Raw genomic sequence first — 15,088 nt, 5'->3', positions numbered from 1 at the left:
GCAGATTCAAAGTTCAATTTAGTTTCTGTGTCTACGGTGCATAGTAAAATCTTGGTGTAATTGTTGGTTTCATTGAAACACAGGTAATCTGTATTTTTTGTAGCTTTTTTGGGGGGTAATGAACGCACGCTCTTAGATGCCCGTATACCGTGGGTACCTGTTTCGTGTATACCTGTTTCAGCATACCTGTTTTCAGCGTACCTGTTTCGAACATACCTGTTTGGAAATGCGTCTGTGCCAAGAGCTGTCGTCAACGCAGGCCCGCTCCAGTCTCGCCAGCACCGTTGCCAAGCACAAACGATGCGCATCATCGATCCGTCGGCCGTTACTCGCCCCGAGAGCGTTCACAACACAAAAGAACGCAGCGAATTTCGAAATTTTGAGGTACGTACAGTAGAGGTCTGGTGGAACCGCGTAGAAATGCTGTTTTACGACATCAGGTCGGCGTAGAGAGTCGAGTGAGGTCGACATACGCTGCCATGCACAGATATCAGACGTACGAGTTCGTTCAAGCAAAGGTTCGTCTCATTCGCTCCTTTTTATGCGTTCTACTCTACGTTCGTTCGTTCGTTCGTTCGTTCAGAGAGACGAGTGGCTCAAGTTGGATCGAACCCAAATGACAATACTCGAAGCTTTAGATCTTCTCAACGAACTCGTCGACGAAAGCGATCCGGACGTAAGTGCGGCGACATTGTCTTCCTTCCCTTTCCCTTCCCCCAATGTTGTTTAGAACCAACTCCCCCACTGACTGACTTCCGTCTCATTCATTGATAGTATACCTTCGTTTTTTCTCTAGATCGATTTGCCCAATATCGTACACGCTTTCCAAACGGCCGAAAAAATCCGAGAAACGCATCCGGAGCGAGGTCAGTCCACGTCCTGAATGCGTCATAGTGGTGTAGCACCCACCTCTGCCCCACCCCTCCGCCCACGTAGACTGGTTTCATCTCGTCGGTCTCATTCACGATCTTGGCAAAGTGATGGCCCTCTGGGGCGAGCCTCAATGGGCGACCGTTGGGGACACGTTTCCCGTAGGCTGCGCCTTTAGCAACAAATGCGTCTTCGCTGAGCAGTTTGAAGCGAATCCGGACTCGAAGGATAGTCAATATAGGTATGAATCCGCGCCGCCGCCCCCTTTATCCATCGCTATTTCACGTATTAGCACAAAATATGGGGTATATGAACCCCGTTGCGGTTTGAATAATGTCGTCATGTCATGGGGTCACGACGGTAGGGTTTATGACCAATCAATAGTCTAGTTTTTTTTATTAGTCTTTTATACCTTGATGTTTAATTAAGAGAGTCTAATTTCTGTTTTTTTTCCTTGTTGTAGAGTACCTCTATTCGGTTTTGGTCGGAAATGGTTGTACTATTCCTCCTGAGGGTTTGAGTATGGTTCGATTTCACTCGTTTTATCCGTGGCATTCAGCTGGTGCGTACGAATATTTGATGAATGACGAGGACGAGAAGATGCTGGAGTACGTTCGTGAATTCAAGTAAGTGACTTGGGAGGCGAGCTACTTGCTCTAATTCGTTTTTTTTGAAGTGAATTTGACTTGTACACCAAGTGCCCGAATTTGCCAGATATTGATGAGCTAAAACCCTACTACCAGTCGCTGATAGACAAATATTGTCCAGGAAAACTTCGATTCTAAACATTTCTACGTTTCCGTTGCATAGAAGAACAACAAATTCACTTTTTTTTTGAAGCTATACAGTACAAGTAACACGTCACAACATAGACACGTAACTTTTAGTGCGTGCGTCGCTGCGCGGGCTGCGCGTGCGTGCATCGTGTCCGAGCGATGGCGGGCAAGCATTCGACGGCGCTTCTTTCTCTCGAAGATGGCACGCGTTTCGTCGGCAAGCTCGTCGGCTTTCCAAAAAGCGTCGCAGGAGAAATCGGTCGGTTAGACATCGGGGCCTCTTCCCGCCAAATATTCGCTCGTCTGGCGCAGTTTTTCAGACGGGAATGGTCGGCTATCCGGAATCGCTTACCGATCCGTCGTATCGACGCCAGATCTTAGTGCTCACCTATCCACTAATCGGCAATTACGGCATCCCGAGCGACGAACGCGACGAGGACACCAAGCTCTCCGTTCACTTCGAATCGAACGCCGTCCACGTGGCGGCGCTAGTTATCAGCGAAATGCCGCAGGACTATAGCCACTGGGAAGCGACGCGATCGCTCGACGCCTGGCTCAAGCGGCACGGCGTTCCGCTCGTCTGCGGCGTCGATACGCGCCGTTTGACGCAGATTGTGCGCGAAAGGGGATCCATGATGGCTAAGGTAAGTAAGAGACATCGATTTCCCGTCGCTTTATGAGTATGTCGCGCGTGAGTAGGTCGTCTGCGACGGCGGCGAAGACGTGCCCTTTGTCAATATTGACGAAATGAATCTCGTTGCTGAAGTCTCGACAAAAGTAGGGGGGAGGTGTTTCTCTTATTTTTTATTTTTTATTTTTATTCGTGGTTTTTTTAGGAGGTTCGGACGTTTGGATCGTGGTCTTCGTCGTCTGTGCGAATTGTCGCCGTGGATTGCGGCATGAAGAATAACCAGATTCGTTGCTTTCTGAATTTGGACGGGGTCGCCGTCAAAGTCGTGCCGTGGAACTATCCCTTCCAAGACGAAGATGGTTAATTAAATTATTAATTAAATTATTAATTATTTAATTTGTGTTCAGCAGATTATGATGGGGTTTTTGTGAGCAACGGACCCGGCGATCCGCTCAAGTGTTCTCAGACGATATCCAACATCGCAACAGCCATGAAACAATCCAAGCCAATTTTCGGCATTTGTCTGGGACACCAGCTCATGGCACTAGCAGTGGGAGCCAAAACATTTAAAATGAAGTAAGAAATAATTAATAAATTTGTCAGATGGATGTGACGTCATATTTTAGATACGGTCACCGTGGACACAACCAGCCTTGTCTTCTTTTTGATACAAAACAGTGTTTCATAACGACTCAAAATCACGGTTTCGCTGTCAATTCAGACAGTCTTCCCTCCGATTGGATGCCACTTTTCACGAACGCTAACGATCAGACGAACGAGGGCATGGTGCACAAGTCCAAGCCGTTTTTCAGCGTCCAATTTCACCCGGAAGCGAAAGGGGGTCCCCATGATCTCTACGTTCTCTTTGATCTCTTCGTTCGAACCGTTCGAGAGCATCAAAAGGACGGAGAAAGGTTTGAAATGTCGTTTGATTTTGATAGGGTCGTTATTGGGGTATTCAGGCCTTCGCTTGCGTCTGTGCTCCGACAAAAGCTTCTTTCCTATTCCCCGAAAGCGTTGGATCAGGAGAGAAAAATTCACAAAGTTCTCGTACTGGGTTCAGGTGGATTATCGATAGGGCAAGCGGGCGAATTCGACTACGCCGGTTCTCAGGTAGCCAGTACAACGTAACGTAACTCTTGATTGGTCACTTGCCCTTTGTGACATCATTGACCATATTTGGAAGTTACGTTACGTCTAGGCTTCAGATGTAGATAAAAGAGATTCTAGGCAATCAAAGCGTTGAAAGAGGAAGGAATTCAGACAGTGCTCATCAACCCCAACATCGCCACGGTCCAAACATCAAAGGGACTCGCCGATAAAGTCTATTTTCTTCCCATTTCTCCACCCTACGTCACTCAGGCAAGAAACGACGTCTCCTCGCGCAAATTTTCTCCAATTCTCGTCTAGGTCATCGAACAAGAACGCCCCGACGGAATTCTCCTCTCGTTCGGCGGCCAAACGGCGTTGAATTGCGGCGTGGAACTCGAACGCGAAGGAACGTTTCGCAAGTTCAATGTCGACGTACTTGGAACGCCCGTCAAGTCGATCATCGCCACCGAAGATCGGCAAATATTCGCGCAACGTCTCGCCGAAATCGACGAACGCGTCGCGCCGAGCGAAGCGCCGTCTTCCGTCGAGGAAACGCTTATTGCCGCCGAATCGATTGGATATCCGGTTCTGTTGCGAACGGGATTCGCGCTCGGCGGACAGGGGTCGGGATTCGCTACGAATCCCGCCGAATTGACGGCGCTCGCGACGCAGGCGTTTTCGCACACCAAACAGGTATTTATCGATAAGTCGTTCAAGGGCTGGAAGGAGGTCGAGTATGAAGTGGTGAGAGACGAATTCGACAATTGCATCACGGTAAAATAAAAAATAAATAAATAAATAGATTCGTTTACTCTCCTCCAAGGTTTGCAATATGGAGAATGTGGATCCCCTTGGAATTCACACGGGCGAATCGATTGTCGTCGCGCCGAGCCAGACGCTGACGAACGGCGAGTACAACATGCTTCGAAGCGTCGCCGTCAAAGTTGCGCGTCACGTGGGCATTGTCGGCGAATGCAACATACAATACGCTTTGAATCCAGCATCAAATCAAGTAAGAAGAAAAAGATTACATATATGTATAGTATTTATTTTTTCTTTCCCCTAGTATTATATTATTGAAATGAATGCGAGATTGTCTCGCAGTTCGGCGCTCGCCTCCAAGGCGACCGGCTATCCTTTGGCGTACGTTGCCGCCAAATTGGCTCTCGGCGTACCTCTGTCCGATTTGAAGAATTCGGTTACGATGGCAACGACGGCTTGCTTCGAGCCGAGTCTCGATTATCTCGTCGTCAAAGTGCCGCGATGGGATTTGAAAAAATTTGTCGGTGTCAGCACAAAAGTGAGAGAAAGAGACATTTCTCTATTATTATTATTATTAATTATTTAGATTGGGAGTTCTATGAAGAGTATTGGAGAAGTGATGGCTATTGGGCGATCTTTCGAAGAGGCTTTGCAAAAGGCTCTTCGAATGGTCGACGAATCCGTTATTGGGTTTGAAACGGATAAGGCTCGGTGTTCCGCTGACGTGAGAACTGAATCAGAATATTATTAATTAATTAAGATTTTTTCTTTTCTTTTTTTTTCTATAGGAATTGGAACATCCGTCTGACAATCGAATCTTCGTTCTAGCGAACGCGCTTCAAAGTGGAAAATATTCAATCGACGACTTGTACAATTTGACGAAAATCGATCACTGGTTTCTCCACAAGATGAATCGCATCGTGAAATTCGCCGCCGTACTCGAGCAATACAGTCAAAAGGCGAGCAAAAAAAAAGAAAACAAATATGTGCTATCTATAGTCTCTTCTCTTAGATGCACGACATACCGCGTGAAGTCTTTCTCCAAGCCAAACAGCTGGGCTTCAGCGATAAACAAATAGCAAGACACTGCCAAAGGTACGCTCTCATTTCTTCTGCGGGGCGACGGCTCATTTCTTGCGCTAGCACCGAACTCGCCGTTCGCAACTTTCGACGTAAAGAACTCGATATGTTCCCTTGGGTGAAACAGATCGATACGCTCGCCGCCGAATATCCGGCTCAAACGAATTATCTATATCTGACGTATAACGGCGACGGACACGACGTTGATTTCGTCGGCGGCGCTACCATGGTGCTCGGTTCCGGCGTCTATCGCATCGGAAGTAGCGTCGAATTTGATTGGTGCGCTGTTGGATGCATACGAGAACTTCGAAAGGTTCTCATATAATAAAACTAATAATTATAGTGATAGGTTTAATGCGTAATTTTAGCTCGGTCATAAGACGATTATGGTGAATTATAACCCGGAAACGGTGAGCACCGATTACGACGAGTGCGATCGGCTCTACTTTGAGGAACTCACCTTCGAAACGGTGATGGATATCTATGAAATAGAAGATCCCATGGGGCTCGTACTCTCAATGGGGGGCCAACTTCCAAACAACATTGCAATGGCTTTGCATAGACAACAGGCAAGACAACGAAAAAATAGATATAGAGACCCTCCTCCTTGAATGCGTAGTTTAGGCGAAAATTTTGGGCACTTCGGCCGAGATGATTGACAATGCCGAAAATCGTTTCAAATTCTCGCGTCTTCTTGACAATATTAATATTCAGCAGCCAGAATGGAAAGAACTCACCGATTTCAGCGTACGCACTAATAAGCAATCCTCGACGTATTTGTATTTGTATTTTTTTCAGACGGCAAACGATTTTTGTCAGTCAGTCGGCTATCCGTGTCTCATACGACCTTCGTACGTCTTAAGCGGCGCCGCGATGAACGTCGCTTACTCTGATCAGGATTTGGAGACCTATCTCGGCAAGGCGGCTCTGCTGTCGTCCGAGCATCCCGTCGTCATATCGAAATTCATTCAAGAGGCGAAGGTGAGAATAGAGCGCGCACGTAGCGACGCAACGTAATGTAAACAGTTCTCTCGCGATTGGTTGCTTTGTCTTTGTGACGTCACCCTTACGTTACGTCACGTCGCTAGTCTGTGTGAGCGATTTTTGAGTGTTTCGCCGCGTAGGAAATTGACGTCGATGCCGTTGCAAGTCGCGGCGAAATCGTCGCCATCGCTATATCGGAACACGTCGAAAATGCCGGCGTTCATTCCGGCGACGCGACGCTCATTCTTCCGCCTCAGGATTTGAATGAGGAGACGTTGACGAAAATACGCAACATCGTTGTGGCAATCGCGCGAGCTCTTCTCGTATCCGGCCCCTTCAATATTCAACTGATAGCCAAGGTATCGTTTTTTGCTCTACGCCTTCATCGCATGATCGTTTTTTAGGACAATAATTTGAAAGTGATTGAATGCAATTTGAGAGTTTCTCGTTCGTTTCCGTTCGTTTCGAAAACTCTCAACAAGGACATGATTGCCATGGCGACGCGAGTCATAGTTGGTCAGGAGGTGGAAAAGAATTTCTCTTATGAGATGGAGACAACGAATGGGAGAATAGGAGTCAAGGTAGATAAAAAAAGACTTCTGACTTTTTTGAATAATCGTCTCCAGGTGCCCCAATTTTCGTTTTCTCGTCTTGCCGGCGCCGACGTTCGTCTTGGCGTCGAGATGGCGAGTACAGGCGAAGTGGCGTGCTTTGGCACAAATCACTACGAAGCCTATCTCAAAGCGATGATCAGCACGGGCTTTATTATTCCAAAGAAAACCGTCCTACTGAGCGTCGGCAGCTACAAGGTAACGTAATGTAAGAACGCTTCTTGATTGGTCCACTTGCCTTTGTGACGTCACTCTACGTCGGCCTGAAAGAAATGAAGAAGCTTATTCGTTTCTTAGGGAAAACTTGAGCTGCTGGAGTCGGTTAAGTTACTAGAAAAGCTTGGCTATCAGCTCTATGGGAGTATAGGGACTGCGGACTTTTATTCGGAGCATGGCATAAACGTTTGTTTCTTTTTTTTCGCCTCCCCCGTTTCGCTTTAACCGGTTTCGCTTTTAGATTCAGACAATGGAGTGGCCGTTTCAGGACAGCGAATCGTCGAGTCAGAGCGACGACGTGTACAGCATCGCTCACTATTTGATGAATCAAAAATTCGACTTGGTCATCAATTTGCCCGGCAAAAATCGCGGTCTTCGTCGCCCGTCCTACTTATCGTGGGGCTACAAGGCGAGACGCATGGCCGTCGACTGTTCCATTCCTCTCATCACAGACATCAAATGCGCGAAACTGCTCGTTTCTGTAAGATAATACAGTAGTACATCGTCAATTATCCGAACCCCTTTGGTTCTTGGGGTGTTCGGATAATGGATTTTCCACATAATCGATCAGAATAATCAATTATTAAATAAAGGAGTTTTTAACTTTGCAAGATTTAAGAAAAACTAATATATTAACAACTCGCGTTAAAATGACGTCAGTTTTTGATGACGTGTAACACGTCACGTGACATTACAATTGATTTTGGATAATCGATAATTCGGACAATCAACGATGTACTGTAGTCGTTTGGATTCAATCTTCGCCGTTTTTTTTTTCTCTAAGGCTTTGCATCGTCTCGGCGGTTATCCGCCCGTTCACTCCGACATCGACTGCATCACGGCTCGCAATTTGATTCGTCTGCCCGGATTCGTCGACGTGCACGTTCACGTTCGCGATCCCGGAGCGACGTACAAGGAAGACTGGTCGACGTGTACGGCTGCCGCTCTCGCCGGCGGCGTCACTATGATCTGCGCCATGCCCAATACCAATCCTCCAGTGACGAATACAAAGAATTTTGACATTGCAATGAAGGTAGAAGAAGATAATAATAATAATAATAATAATAATTGTGATTGTGGATTAGGCTGCTAGTGCTGGAGCGCGATGTGATTTCGCTCTCTATGTCGGTGCTAGTGTTGATAACGCGACAATATTGCCTGACATAGGTGATAGGGCTTTCGCCTTGAAAATGTATCTCAATGAGACGTTCACGTCATTGAGATTGGACAGCACCGAAGTCTGGATGGAGGTATGAATTAATTAATTAAGGCTCCTCATCATGATCCTATTCGTTTTTTTCTTCTTAGCACTTTAAGCATTGGCCTAGGGATCTTCCTATAGCGGTTCACGCCGAGGAAAGGACTCTCGCTGCTGTGCTTCTCCTTGGAAGTCTTTTTGATCGGCACGTTCACGTGTGTCACGTGGCGCGGAAGGAGGAAGTAGGGATATGCGACATTTTCGCGCCACTCTCTCTATTTTATTTGATTCAGATTATGATCGTTCGAGCGGCGAAGGAAAAAGGTCTCAAAGTGACGTGCGAAGTGTGTCCCCATCATCTGTTTCTCTGCACCGATGACGTCGATTGCCTCGGCGAAGGCGTGTCGCAAGTTCGGCCTCGTCTGTCGCGCAAAGAAGATCAGGACGCCCTCTGGGATAATATGGACATTATCGATTGCTTTGCAACCGATCACGGTATTGAAAATATCAGCAGCAGCCGAATTTTATAAATTTATTTTCTATATAGCTCCTCACACGTGGGAAGAGAAACAGTCCGAGAAACCTCCACCTGGTTTTCCCGGTCTTGAAACGATGCTTCCTTTGCTTTTGACGGCCGTACACGACGGTCGTCTAACGATCGAGGTAGCGACAGATAAAAACAAATATCGATTAGAATTGATTTCTTCCCCCTAGGATTTGATTTTACGATTGCATACGAATCCGAGAAAAATTTTCTGCCTTCCCGAGCAACCTGATACGTATATTGAAGTCGACGTTGATCAGCGTTTCGTCATTCCGGATGCCATGCCGTTCAGCAAATGCAAATGGACGCCGTTTAGGGGAATGGAAGTTTTCGGTTCAGTGAGACGAGTCGTATTGAGAGGAACCGTTGCCTACATCGACGGAAAGGTGAATCTTCAAATTTTCTATTTATCTGTGACATTTTGCGCCCAGATTCTCACTGAACCTGGCTTTGGCGTGAATGTTCGTCGCACCGCTTATCGTGCTGAAAGCCAACGACTTAAAATAATACGAGAAGGAGTTTCTCGAACTAGAAGAGCGTCCGAAGGTACGTACGTACGTGGCTTCGAGTTTTTCTCGTCGTACAATCATCCCTAAGTTATCGCTGCGGATGCGGAGTCGGCACCCGAGCCTCCCTTGGCGACGAAATACAACGATCAGAGTCTAGTTGGCGCGCACATCGTCTCCGTCACGCAATTCAAAAAGGATCAGGTAACCGTGCTCCTCATTCACAAGTGTAGCGAGTTGCATTTTTTGCGTTAGCTGAGGCACTTGTTTATCATTGCGTCTGAGATGAGAAATCGAGCGCCGAACGATTTGCTCAAAGTAAGCGCGGACGATGTCTCCCTTGTTTTATTTATTTACACCCCTTAGGGTCGCGTGCTCGGTTCCATGTTCTACGAGGTCAGCACGCGTACGATGAATTCGTTTTCTTCGGCGATGCAGCGCTTGGGAGGCAGCGTCGTTTACTTGCGAGCCAGCGATTCGTCCGTTCAGAAGGGAGAGTCTTTGTCAGGTAAATTGATAGAATAAAAATCGGGGCAGTGGTTTGACGCCGCCTGCTACTAAGATTCTGTAAAAATGATGGCTGGCTATTGCGACGTTCTCGTTCTTCGACATCCGGAGCCGGGCGCAGCGATGGTAGAAAGAATAACCTTTATTTCGTTTTAGTAAGCGTCGTTTTTGTCTTTGATTATAGAGGGCGTCCAAGTCGACCAAAGTGCCGCTGATCAACGCCGGCGACGGCACTGGCGAGCATCCGACTCAGGCTCTTCTTGACGTCTTCACCATACGCGAGGAACACGGAACAGTGAACGGAACAACGGTGAGAACGCGATTCGAGCGCGCCGCGATCGAATTTCTTTTTTATCTAGGTCACTATGGTCGGAGATTTGAAGCATGGACGCACCGTTCATTCCCTCGCCAAGCTTCTCTGTCTGTATCGAGTTCAAATTCGCTACGTTTGCCCGCCGTCGCTTTGCATGCCGAAGGATGTTACCGACTATGTTGACAAGCACGGAATTTCTCAGGTCGAAAACGAAATCCTATGCGATTTTTTATAGGGACTTTTGCGTAGGTCACATACTCGTCTCTCGCCGAAGCGCTTCCTGAAACGGACGTTCTTTATATGACTCGAATACAGAAGGAGAGATTTGACAGTGACGTCGAATATGAAAAGGTTTCGTTGCTTGGTCATTTGGAACCAACTAAGCGACATGTGACTCTCCTCTATTCAGGTTCGTGGTTCCTACGTCCTTACGCCGGAAGTGCTAACGCATGCGAAGGAGAAGATGTGCATCATGCATCCACTGCCACGTGTCGACGAAATAAGGTTTGTTGCGATAGAACGACGCGTTGTCTAGCTGGACTCGCTTGTGTAGTGAAGAAGTTGATTCCGATCCTCGTGCAGCCTACTTCCGACAAGCGGAAAACGGGATGTATTTGCGTATGGCGCTCTTGGCAGCAATTCTAGCCTAAGGGCCAGACGTAAACAGAACTGAAGTTGCTTCTTTTGTGTTAATTGTGAGTTGCATATCAGGCTTCGAAAAGATGCAGATAAGCAAAGCATACCGGTAGATGCACAGACGCAATTTCCACAACACTAGCTAGACGTCTTAGTAATTGGAAGTAGAACAACGTTAGTTTGAAGGAATGGGAACTAAATTTTAGCTGTCCATTGCGATGCATGATTACTATGCATCGCAATTTACATGCAAACTACGTACTACCGCAGCATGAGAACGACTCTCTACCGAGTCTACGTGTCGCAAAAAACGGCGAGTCTTTCCTGAGTAATAGCGCACGTACGCGCGTGGGGGTTTGTGCAGGGAAACATGAGACAGGGGGCCTTTAGTTCGTTTCTTCTACTGATCGTCTTACTTTACGGCACTGCTGCGGCCGAGAACATCGTCGCCGTTCACGTGAACGACGACGGAAGCTATGCGGTGACCGTCGCTGGCGTGACGTGGTTCGAGAGCGGACCAACGGCTGTTCACGTCAACGGAGCGTGGAGTTCGAACGTCAAATCGAACGCGACGCTTCAACTTCAGTCGCATTCGACCCATTCGGGCTTCGATTCGTGGGGCTCCTACAACGCTACTCAGTTCGAATGGCGCACGCGTGACGGCGTTCGTTTTGTGACGACTGTTCGCTCGTACAGCGCCGTGCCGCTCCTCGTGTTTGAGCAGAGCTTTCCTGACGGCGCGCAGAACACGAGCACGTCGGACGTCGACGTAATGAGTAGCTATCCCACGTTTGCCGTGCAAGGCGATTCGGGACGTCTCGGATACTTAACGTACTCCCAAAACAGTCAGTCAACGAACCAATTTAATGCGATGCAGGATTTCCCTTATCTCTTCTCCGCGTGTCTTCTCTTTTCAGTGGCTGCGACGATTTCCATTTCGGACTGGGTCAAAGCGGGCGACGACCTACCCGGCGGCGGCAGCGGCGGGCTTCCTCTCATCGTTTTCGACAAAGTTATGCGCAATGCGGTCGTCGTGTCGCCGGCCAATCAGTTCATGGGGTCGGCTCAAGGTGTTTGGAAGTCGGATGACGGAAATGAAAATGTTGGTTTTGGTCTGCTCGGTACAGTGACGGAGGTGGGGCCCGGCCCGGACTCGATCTTCAGTCGACCGACATGCATGATTTTTTTTGCAGATTCCCAAAGGATTTTCCTATGAGACGGTACTGTACGCTGGCTCTGGAGTCAATTCGGCTATGAAGGGATGGGGTGAGGCGATGAGGGCTAGATACGGCAAAACGGGCAGCTACAGAGAAGCGGACTTTTCGATCAACTATCTCGGGTATGGAAACGATTTGTTGCTATCCTATGGGCATACATTGTCTTTGTTTGTAGCTATTGGACTGATAACGGAGGTTGTTATTGGTACAACGCGGGGAAAACAAATTATGAAGATTCGCTGCTTAATGTCAAAAAGGCAGCCGACGCTAATAACATTCCCTTTCGATATTTGCAGGTTTACCCGATTCATTAATTAATTAGGCACGAATTCGAAAAACGATTACAGATCGATTCGTGGTGGTACTTCAAAGGTCAAGGCGACGGCGTTAAGAATTGGACGGCAATGCCGGATGTGTTTCCGCACGGAATCCCTTATCTCCATAACGTGACGGAGTGGCCCATCTTCGCTCACAATCGATTCTGGGCTGCCGATACGACCTACGCAAAACAGGCGAGAAGAAAAAAATGCAAAATAATATTTATTATTGCTTGTTTCTTAGAACGGTGGAAACTATGATTTTATCGTTGAACGGGGCGGTTCTCTTCCCGTTTCCGAAGACTTTTGGGATTTTTTGATCTCGTCGTCGAAGCGCGAATGGGGTCTCTTTGTCTACGAGCAAGACTGGCTGGACACGGAGTTCCGCAACGTCAAGGCGTTGCAGGAGAACGTGACGCTCGGAAGAACGTGGCTCCTTCAAATGGGCAAAGCGGCGCAACGATACGGAATAACGATTCAGTAAGGCGCACGTTGGATTCCAGGTGGGCGAGCAACTTAGATTCGTTGCTAGATACTGCATGCCATATCCACGTCATTTACTCCAAAGTCTCGAAATTCCCGTCGTCACTCAGACGAGAGTGAGCGACGATTATCAGCCGGGTAATGATCAGTGGAAAATCGGCGATACGAGCATTTTGTCGGGGGCCCTCGGCCTAGCTCCGTTCAAAGATGTGCGCGCTGGCGAGAGTACGAGTTAGTATAGCTGTTTTATTATTATTGGCTTTAGGATCTGTGGACTACAGCCAAGGAGGAGCCCGGGTGTCATCACTATCATTCGGCGACGGAGCCGTATCCTGTCTTGGAAATGACGGTCGCTGCCTATTCAACGGGACCCGTGGGACCGAGCGACCAGATCAACATGACGGATAGAGATTTAGTCATGCAAACATGGTGTGGGGAACAATAAACTTACTATGGTGGTAGGGGGTTATTTTATTTTATTTGGCAGCATGACAGACGGATTTCTGTTGAAGCCAAGCAGACCCATGAGATCGATCGACTCGACGTTTTTACAACGGGCCTTCGGCGCAGGGGGTCCTTCCGGTGAATTATGGACGACGATGACGCAGGTTAGAAAGGCAGTTTTGGCTGAGAGGTTTTAGATAGTTTCCCCTTAAGATTGGAGCCTTTCAATGGCATCACGTCTTGGCTGTCGATCTCGCGTCGACGTACAATATGATGCCTGGCGATCTTCTCGATACGGATGATCTTTTCGTGTCGTTTGATTCGCTGTCGTGGGTCGTCTATCCTCACAATATGTCGTCGATGCCGGTGCCGTTTGACGATTCGCATCCACTTGCCGTGCCGTCGTGCGGCAGGTCGGATTTTGGCTTGTTTCACATTGCTCCCGTCTTTTCGAACGGCTGGGTACTGCTGGGCGAGATGAACAAACTCGTGCCTGTATCTGAGCAGAGAATACGTTCGGTATCAGAAACAGAAACGTCGTTGTCGGTCAGCATGAAAGGGGTTCCTGGTGAGGAGGTGATAATGCAGCTTTGGAATCCGTCCGAGTCACGACTTTCACCATCTGGCAAAGTGGACAAATATAGCTGTATTTTCCCATCAAATGGAATGTTGACTCTCAGCGTACCAGACGGAAATTGCATGTAAACTTTTTCTATGAATGGGCAGTGACTGTAGTGTTTTTTATTCGTGTCTGTGCGTGTGTCATCAATTCGCTTTTTATATAACCTTTTACGATAAGTGCGTAGCAGACGAACACAAACGTTCTGCCGTCGCAGATCGATCACGTTAGGGTAAGAACGCGCATTGGACTCATCGAAAATTCATTCACAAAGTTATTCGTACATTAGAGAGAAAATGCGTGCGCAAAAAAAAAGTAAGCACTACTGTACCAATGAAAAATTCCTTACAAAACTCTACTATGTCAGTGTCTTTTCTTCGTCAACGTCAGTTCTTTGTACGACGCCTCTCAACCTAAAAAAAAAAGAGAAGATTATTCGCTGTCAAGTAATCGTGTTACGTACCTTTTTTTGTGCGTCCGTATTAGCATTACCCGAGCTACACCGCGGGGAGGTTCGGACGCTTCGTAGCTCAAGGCAGCCACCGCAAAGCAATGGCCACCCGTTCCAAAAAGTTAGGGCGAGTCGCGGCGTCCTCGGCCAGCCCAATCAGTACCCGCCTGGATGTAGAGTCGGCCCCTGATACCGAGTCCCCGGCGCGGTGGTACCAAACGCTTCGGTATGTCTTCCGCTGAGAAGAACCGGCGCTTGCGAGATGGAGACGGCCGACTGCTGTTTGTAGGAGTCGACAGGAAAGACAGTGCAATGCCGAGTCGAATTCACCTGAGCCAGATCATCCTCCGTCTAATCGTGCCGCCGGGTGAGAAAAGTGCCGGCAACCAGACCGTAATGAACACCCCCTCTAAGCCGTACCACACTCAGCCTAGCGCGTGGTCGTGCTTATTGGCGCAATAAGACATTGGCGATCTTTATGCTCAGTGCGTGTACCGAGGCCGAAGCCCCCCTTCGCCCTGCCTACAGGCTCCGGCACGGATAAACCGTGGGCCACGCTGATCCAACGACCCAGACTTGCCTTTTGCCAAAGCTCCCGAGCCAGTCCGTCAAGAACGAGACGCAGATTGCTCCGCGACGCATCCACCCTCGGCCGCAACTGAAGGAGAATCGGTGTGCTCTTCGCTTTTGAACCGTGTAGCTCCGCCCACCGCGCTCATTGGTTCGTCGGAGTCACGTGGGGCTAACCTAGCGCTCTGATTTGTCCGAAAAAATACAGGCGCCAAACAAAACCGGTTTCATTACCGGTTTGAGAAAAGCCCTGTCAGCATT

The 15,088-nt window shown here is 48.2% G+C and overlaps 3 protein-coding genes across 6 annotated transcripts; all 3 read left to right on the top strand.

The window, feature by feature from the left end:
* The first annotated feature begins 224 nt into the window (after nucleotides 1-224).
* On the top strand, nucleotides 225-1,756 carry LOC136187476 (inositol oxygenase-like). Of its 2 annotated transcripts, XM_065975078.1 has the most exons (8): nucleotides 225-384; nucleotides 441-518; nucleotides 584-676; nucleotides 797-866; nucleotides 937-1,111; nucleotides 1,163-1,230; nucleotides 1,334-1,496; nucleotides 1,547-1,756. In XM_065975078.1, the coding sequence occupies exons 1-8, from the start codon at nucleotides 301-303 to the stop codon at nucleotides 1,653-1,655; spliced, it is 840 nt and encodes a 279-aa protein (XP_065831150.1). In that variant the 5' UTR covers nucleotides 225-300; the 3' UTR covers nucleotides 1,656-1,756. The 2 variants fall into 2 exon arrangements, with proteins under 2 accessions (XP_065831150.1, XP_065831149.1); XM_065975077.1 differs by having other exon boundaries at nucleotides 937-1,230.
* A 10-nt stretch (nucleotides 1,757-1,766) lies between these two features.
* On the top strand, nucleotides 1,767-10,830 carry LOC136187470 (multifunctional protein CAD-like). Of its 3 annotated transcripts, XM_065975072.1 has the most exons (39): nucleotides 1,767-1,905; nucleotides 1,959-2,290; nucleotides 2,346-2,423; nucleotides 2,483-2,636; nucleotides 2,688-2,853; nucleotides 2,904-3,191; nucleotides 3,240-3,390; nucleotides 3,508-3,639; nucleotides 3,688-4,143; nucleotides 4,193-4,381; nucleotides 4,436-4,669; nucleotides 4,718-4,855; nucleotides 4,920-5,090; nucleotides 5,144-5,226; nucleotides 5,275-5,524; nucleotides 5,580-5,780; nucleotides 5,836-5,958; nucleotides 6,010-6,192; nucleotides 6,336-6,554; nucleotides 6,600-6,776; nucleotides 6,822-7,004; nucleotides 7,104-7,208; nucleotides 7,264-7,503; nucleotides 7,807-8,055; nucleotides 8,108-8,272; nucleotides 8,331-8,462; nucleotides 8,514-8,715; nucleotides 8,768-8,883; nucleotides 8,935-9,150; nucleotides 9,196-9,310; nucleotides 9,362-9,474; nucleotides 9,526-9,588; nucleotides 9,637-9,778; nucleotides 9,833-9,903; nucleotides 9,962-10,087; nucleotides 10,137-10,292; nucleotides 10,340-10,441; nucleotides 10,500-10,594; nucleotides 10,644-10,830. In XM_065975072.1, exons 1-39 carry the CDS (start codon nucleotides 1,806-1,808, stop codon nucleotides 10,738-10,740), a joined length of 6,513 nt encoding a protein of 2,170 aa, XP_065831144.1. In that variant the 5' UTR covers nucleotides 1,767-1,805; the 3' UTR covers nucleotides 10,741-10,830. The 3 variants fall into 3 exon arrangements, with proteins under 3 accessions (XP_065831144.1, XP_065831143.1, XP_065831142.1); XM_065975071.1 differs by having other exon boundaries at nucleotides 2,904-3,390; XM_065975070.1 differs by having other exon boundaries at nucleotides 2,685-2,853; nucleotides 2,904-3,390.
* A 135-nt stretch (nucleotides 10,831-10,965) lies between these two features.
* On the top strand, nucleotides 10,966-13,985 carry LOC136187474 (uncharacterized). Its single transcript, XM_065975075.1, has 10 exons — nucleotides 10,966-11,571; nucleotides 11,644-11,861; nucleotides 11,920-12,065; nucleotides 12,119-12,239; nucleotides 12,291-12,455; nucleotides 12,505-12,740; nucleotides 12,793-12,952; nucleotides 13,009-13,172; nucleotides 13,231-13,351; nucleotides 13,401-13,985. The coding sequence occupies exons 1-10, from the start codon at nucleotides 11,097-11,099 to the stop codon at nucleotides 13,890-13,892; spliced, it is 2,298 nt and encodes a 765-aa protein (XP_065831147.1). The 5' UTR covers nucleotides 10,966-11,096; the 3' UTR covers nucleotides 13,893-13,985.
* Nucleotides 13,986-15,088: the final 1,103 nt, after the last annotated feature.

This window comes from Oscarella lobularis, chromosome 5 (assembly GCF_947507565.1).
Source record: "Oscarella lobularis chromosome 5, ooOscLobu1.1, whole genome shotgun sequence".
NCBI classification, from domain to species: Eukaryota; Metazoa; Porifera; class Homoscleromorpha; order Homosclerophorida; family Oscarellidae; genus Oscarella; species Oscarella lobularis.
This window is presented reverse-complemented; position numbering and strand designations above follow the sequence as displayed.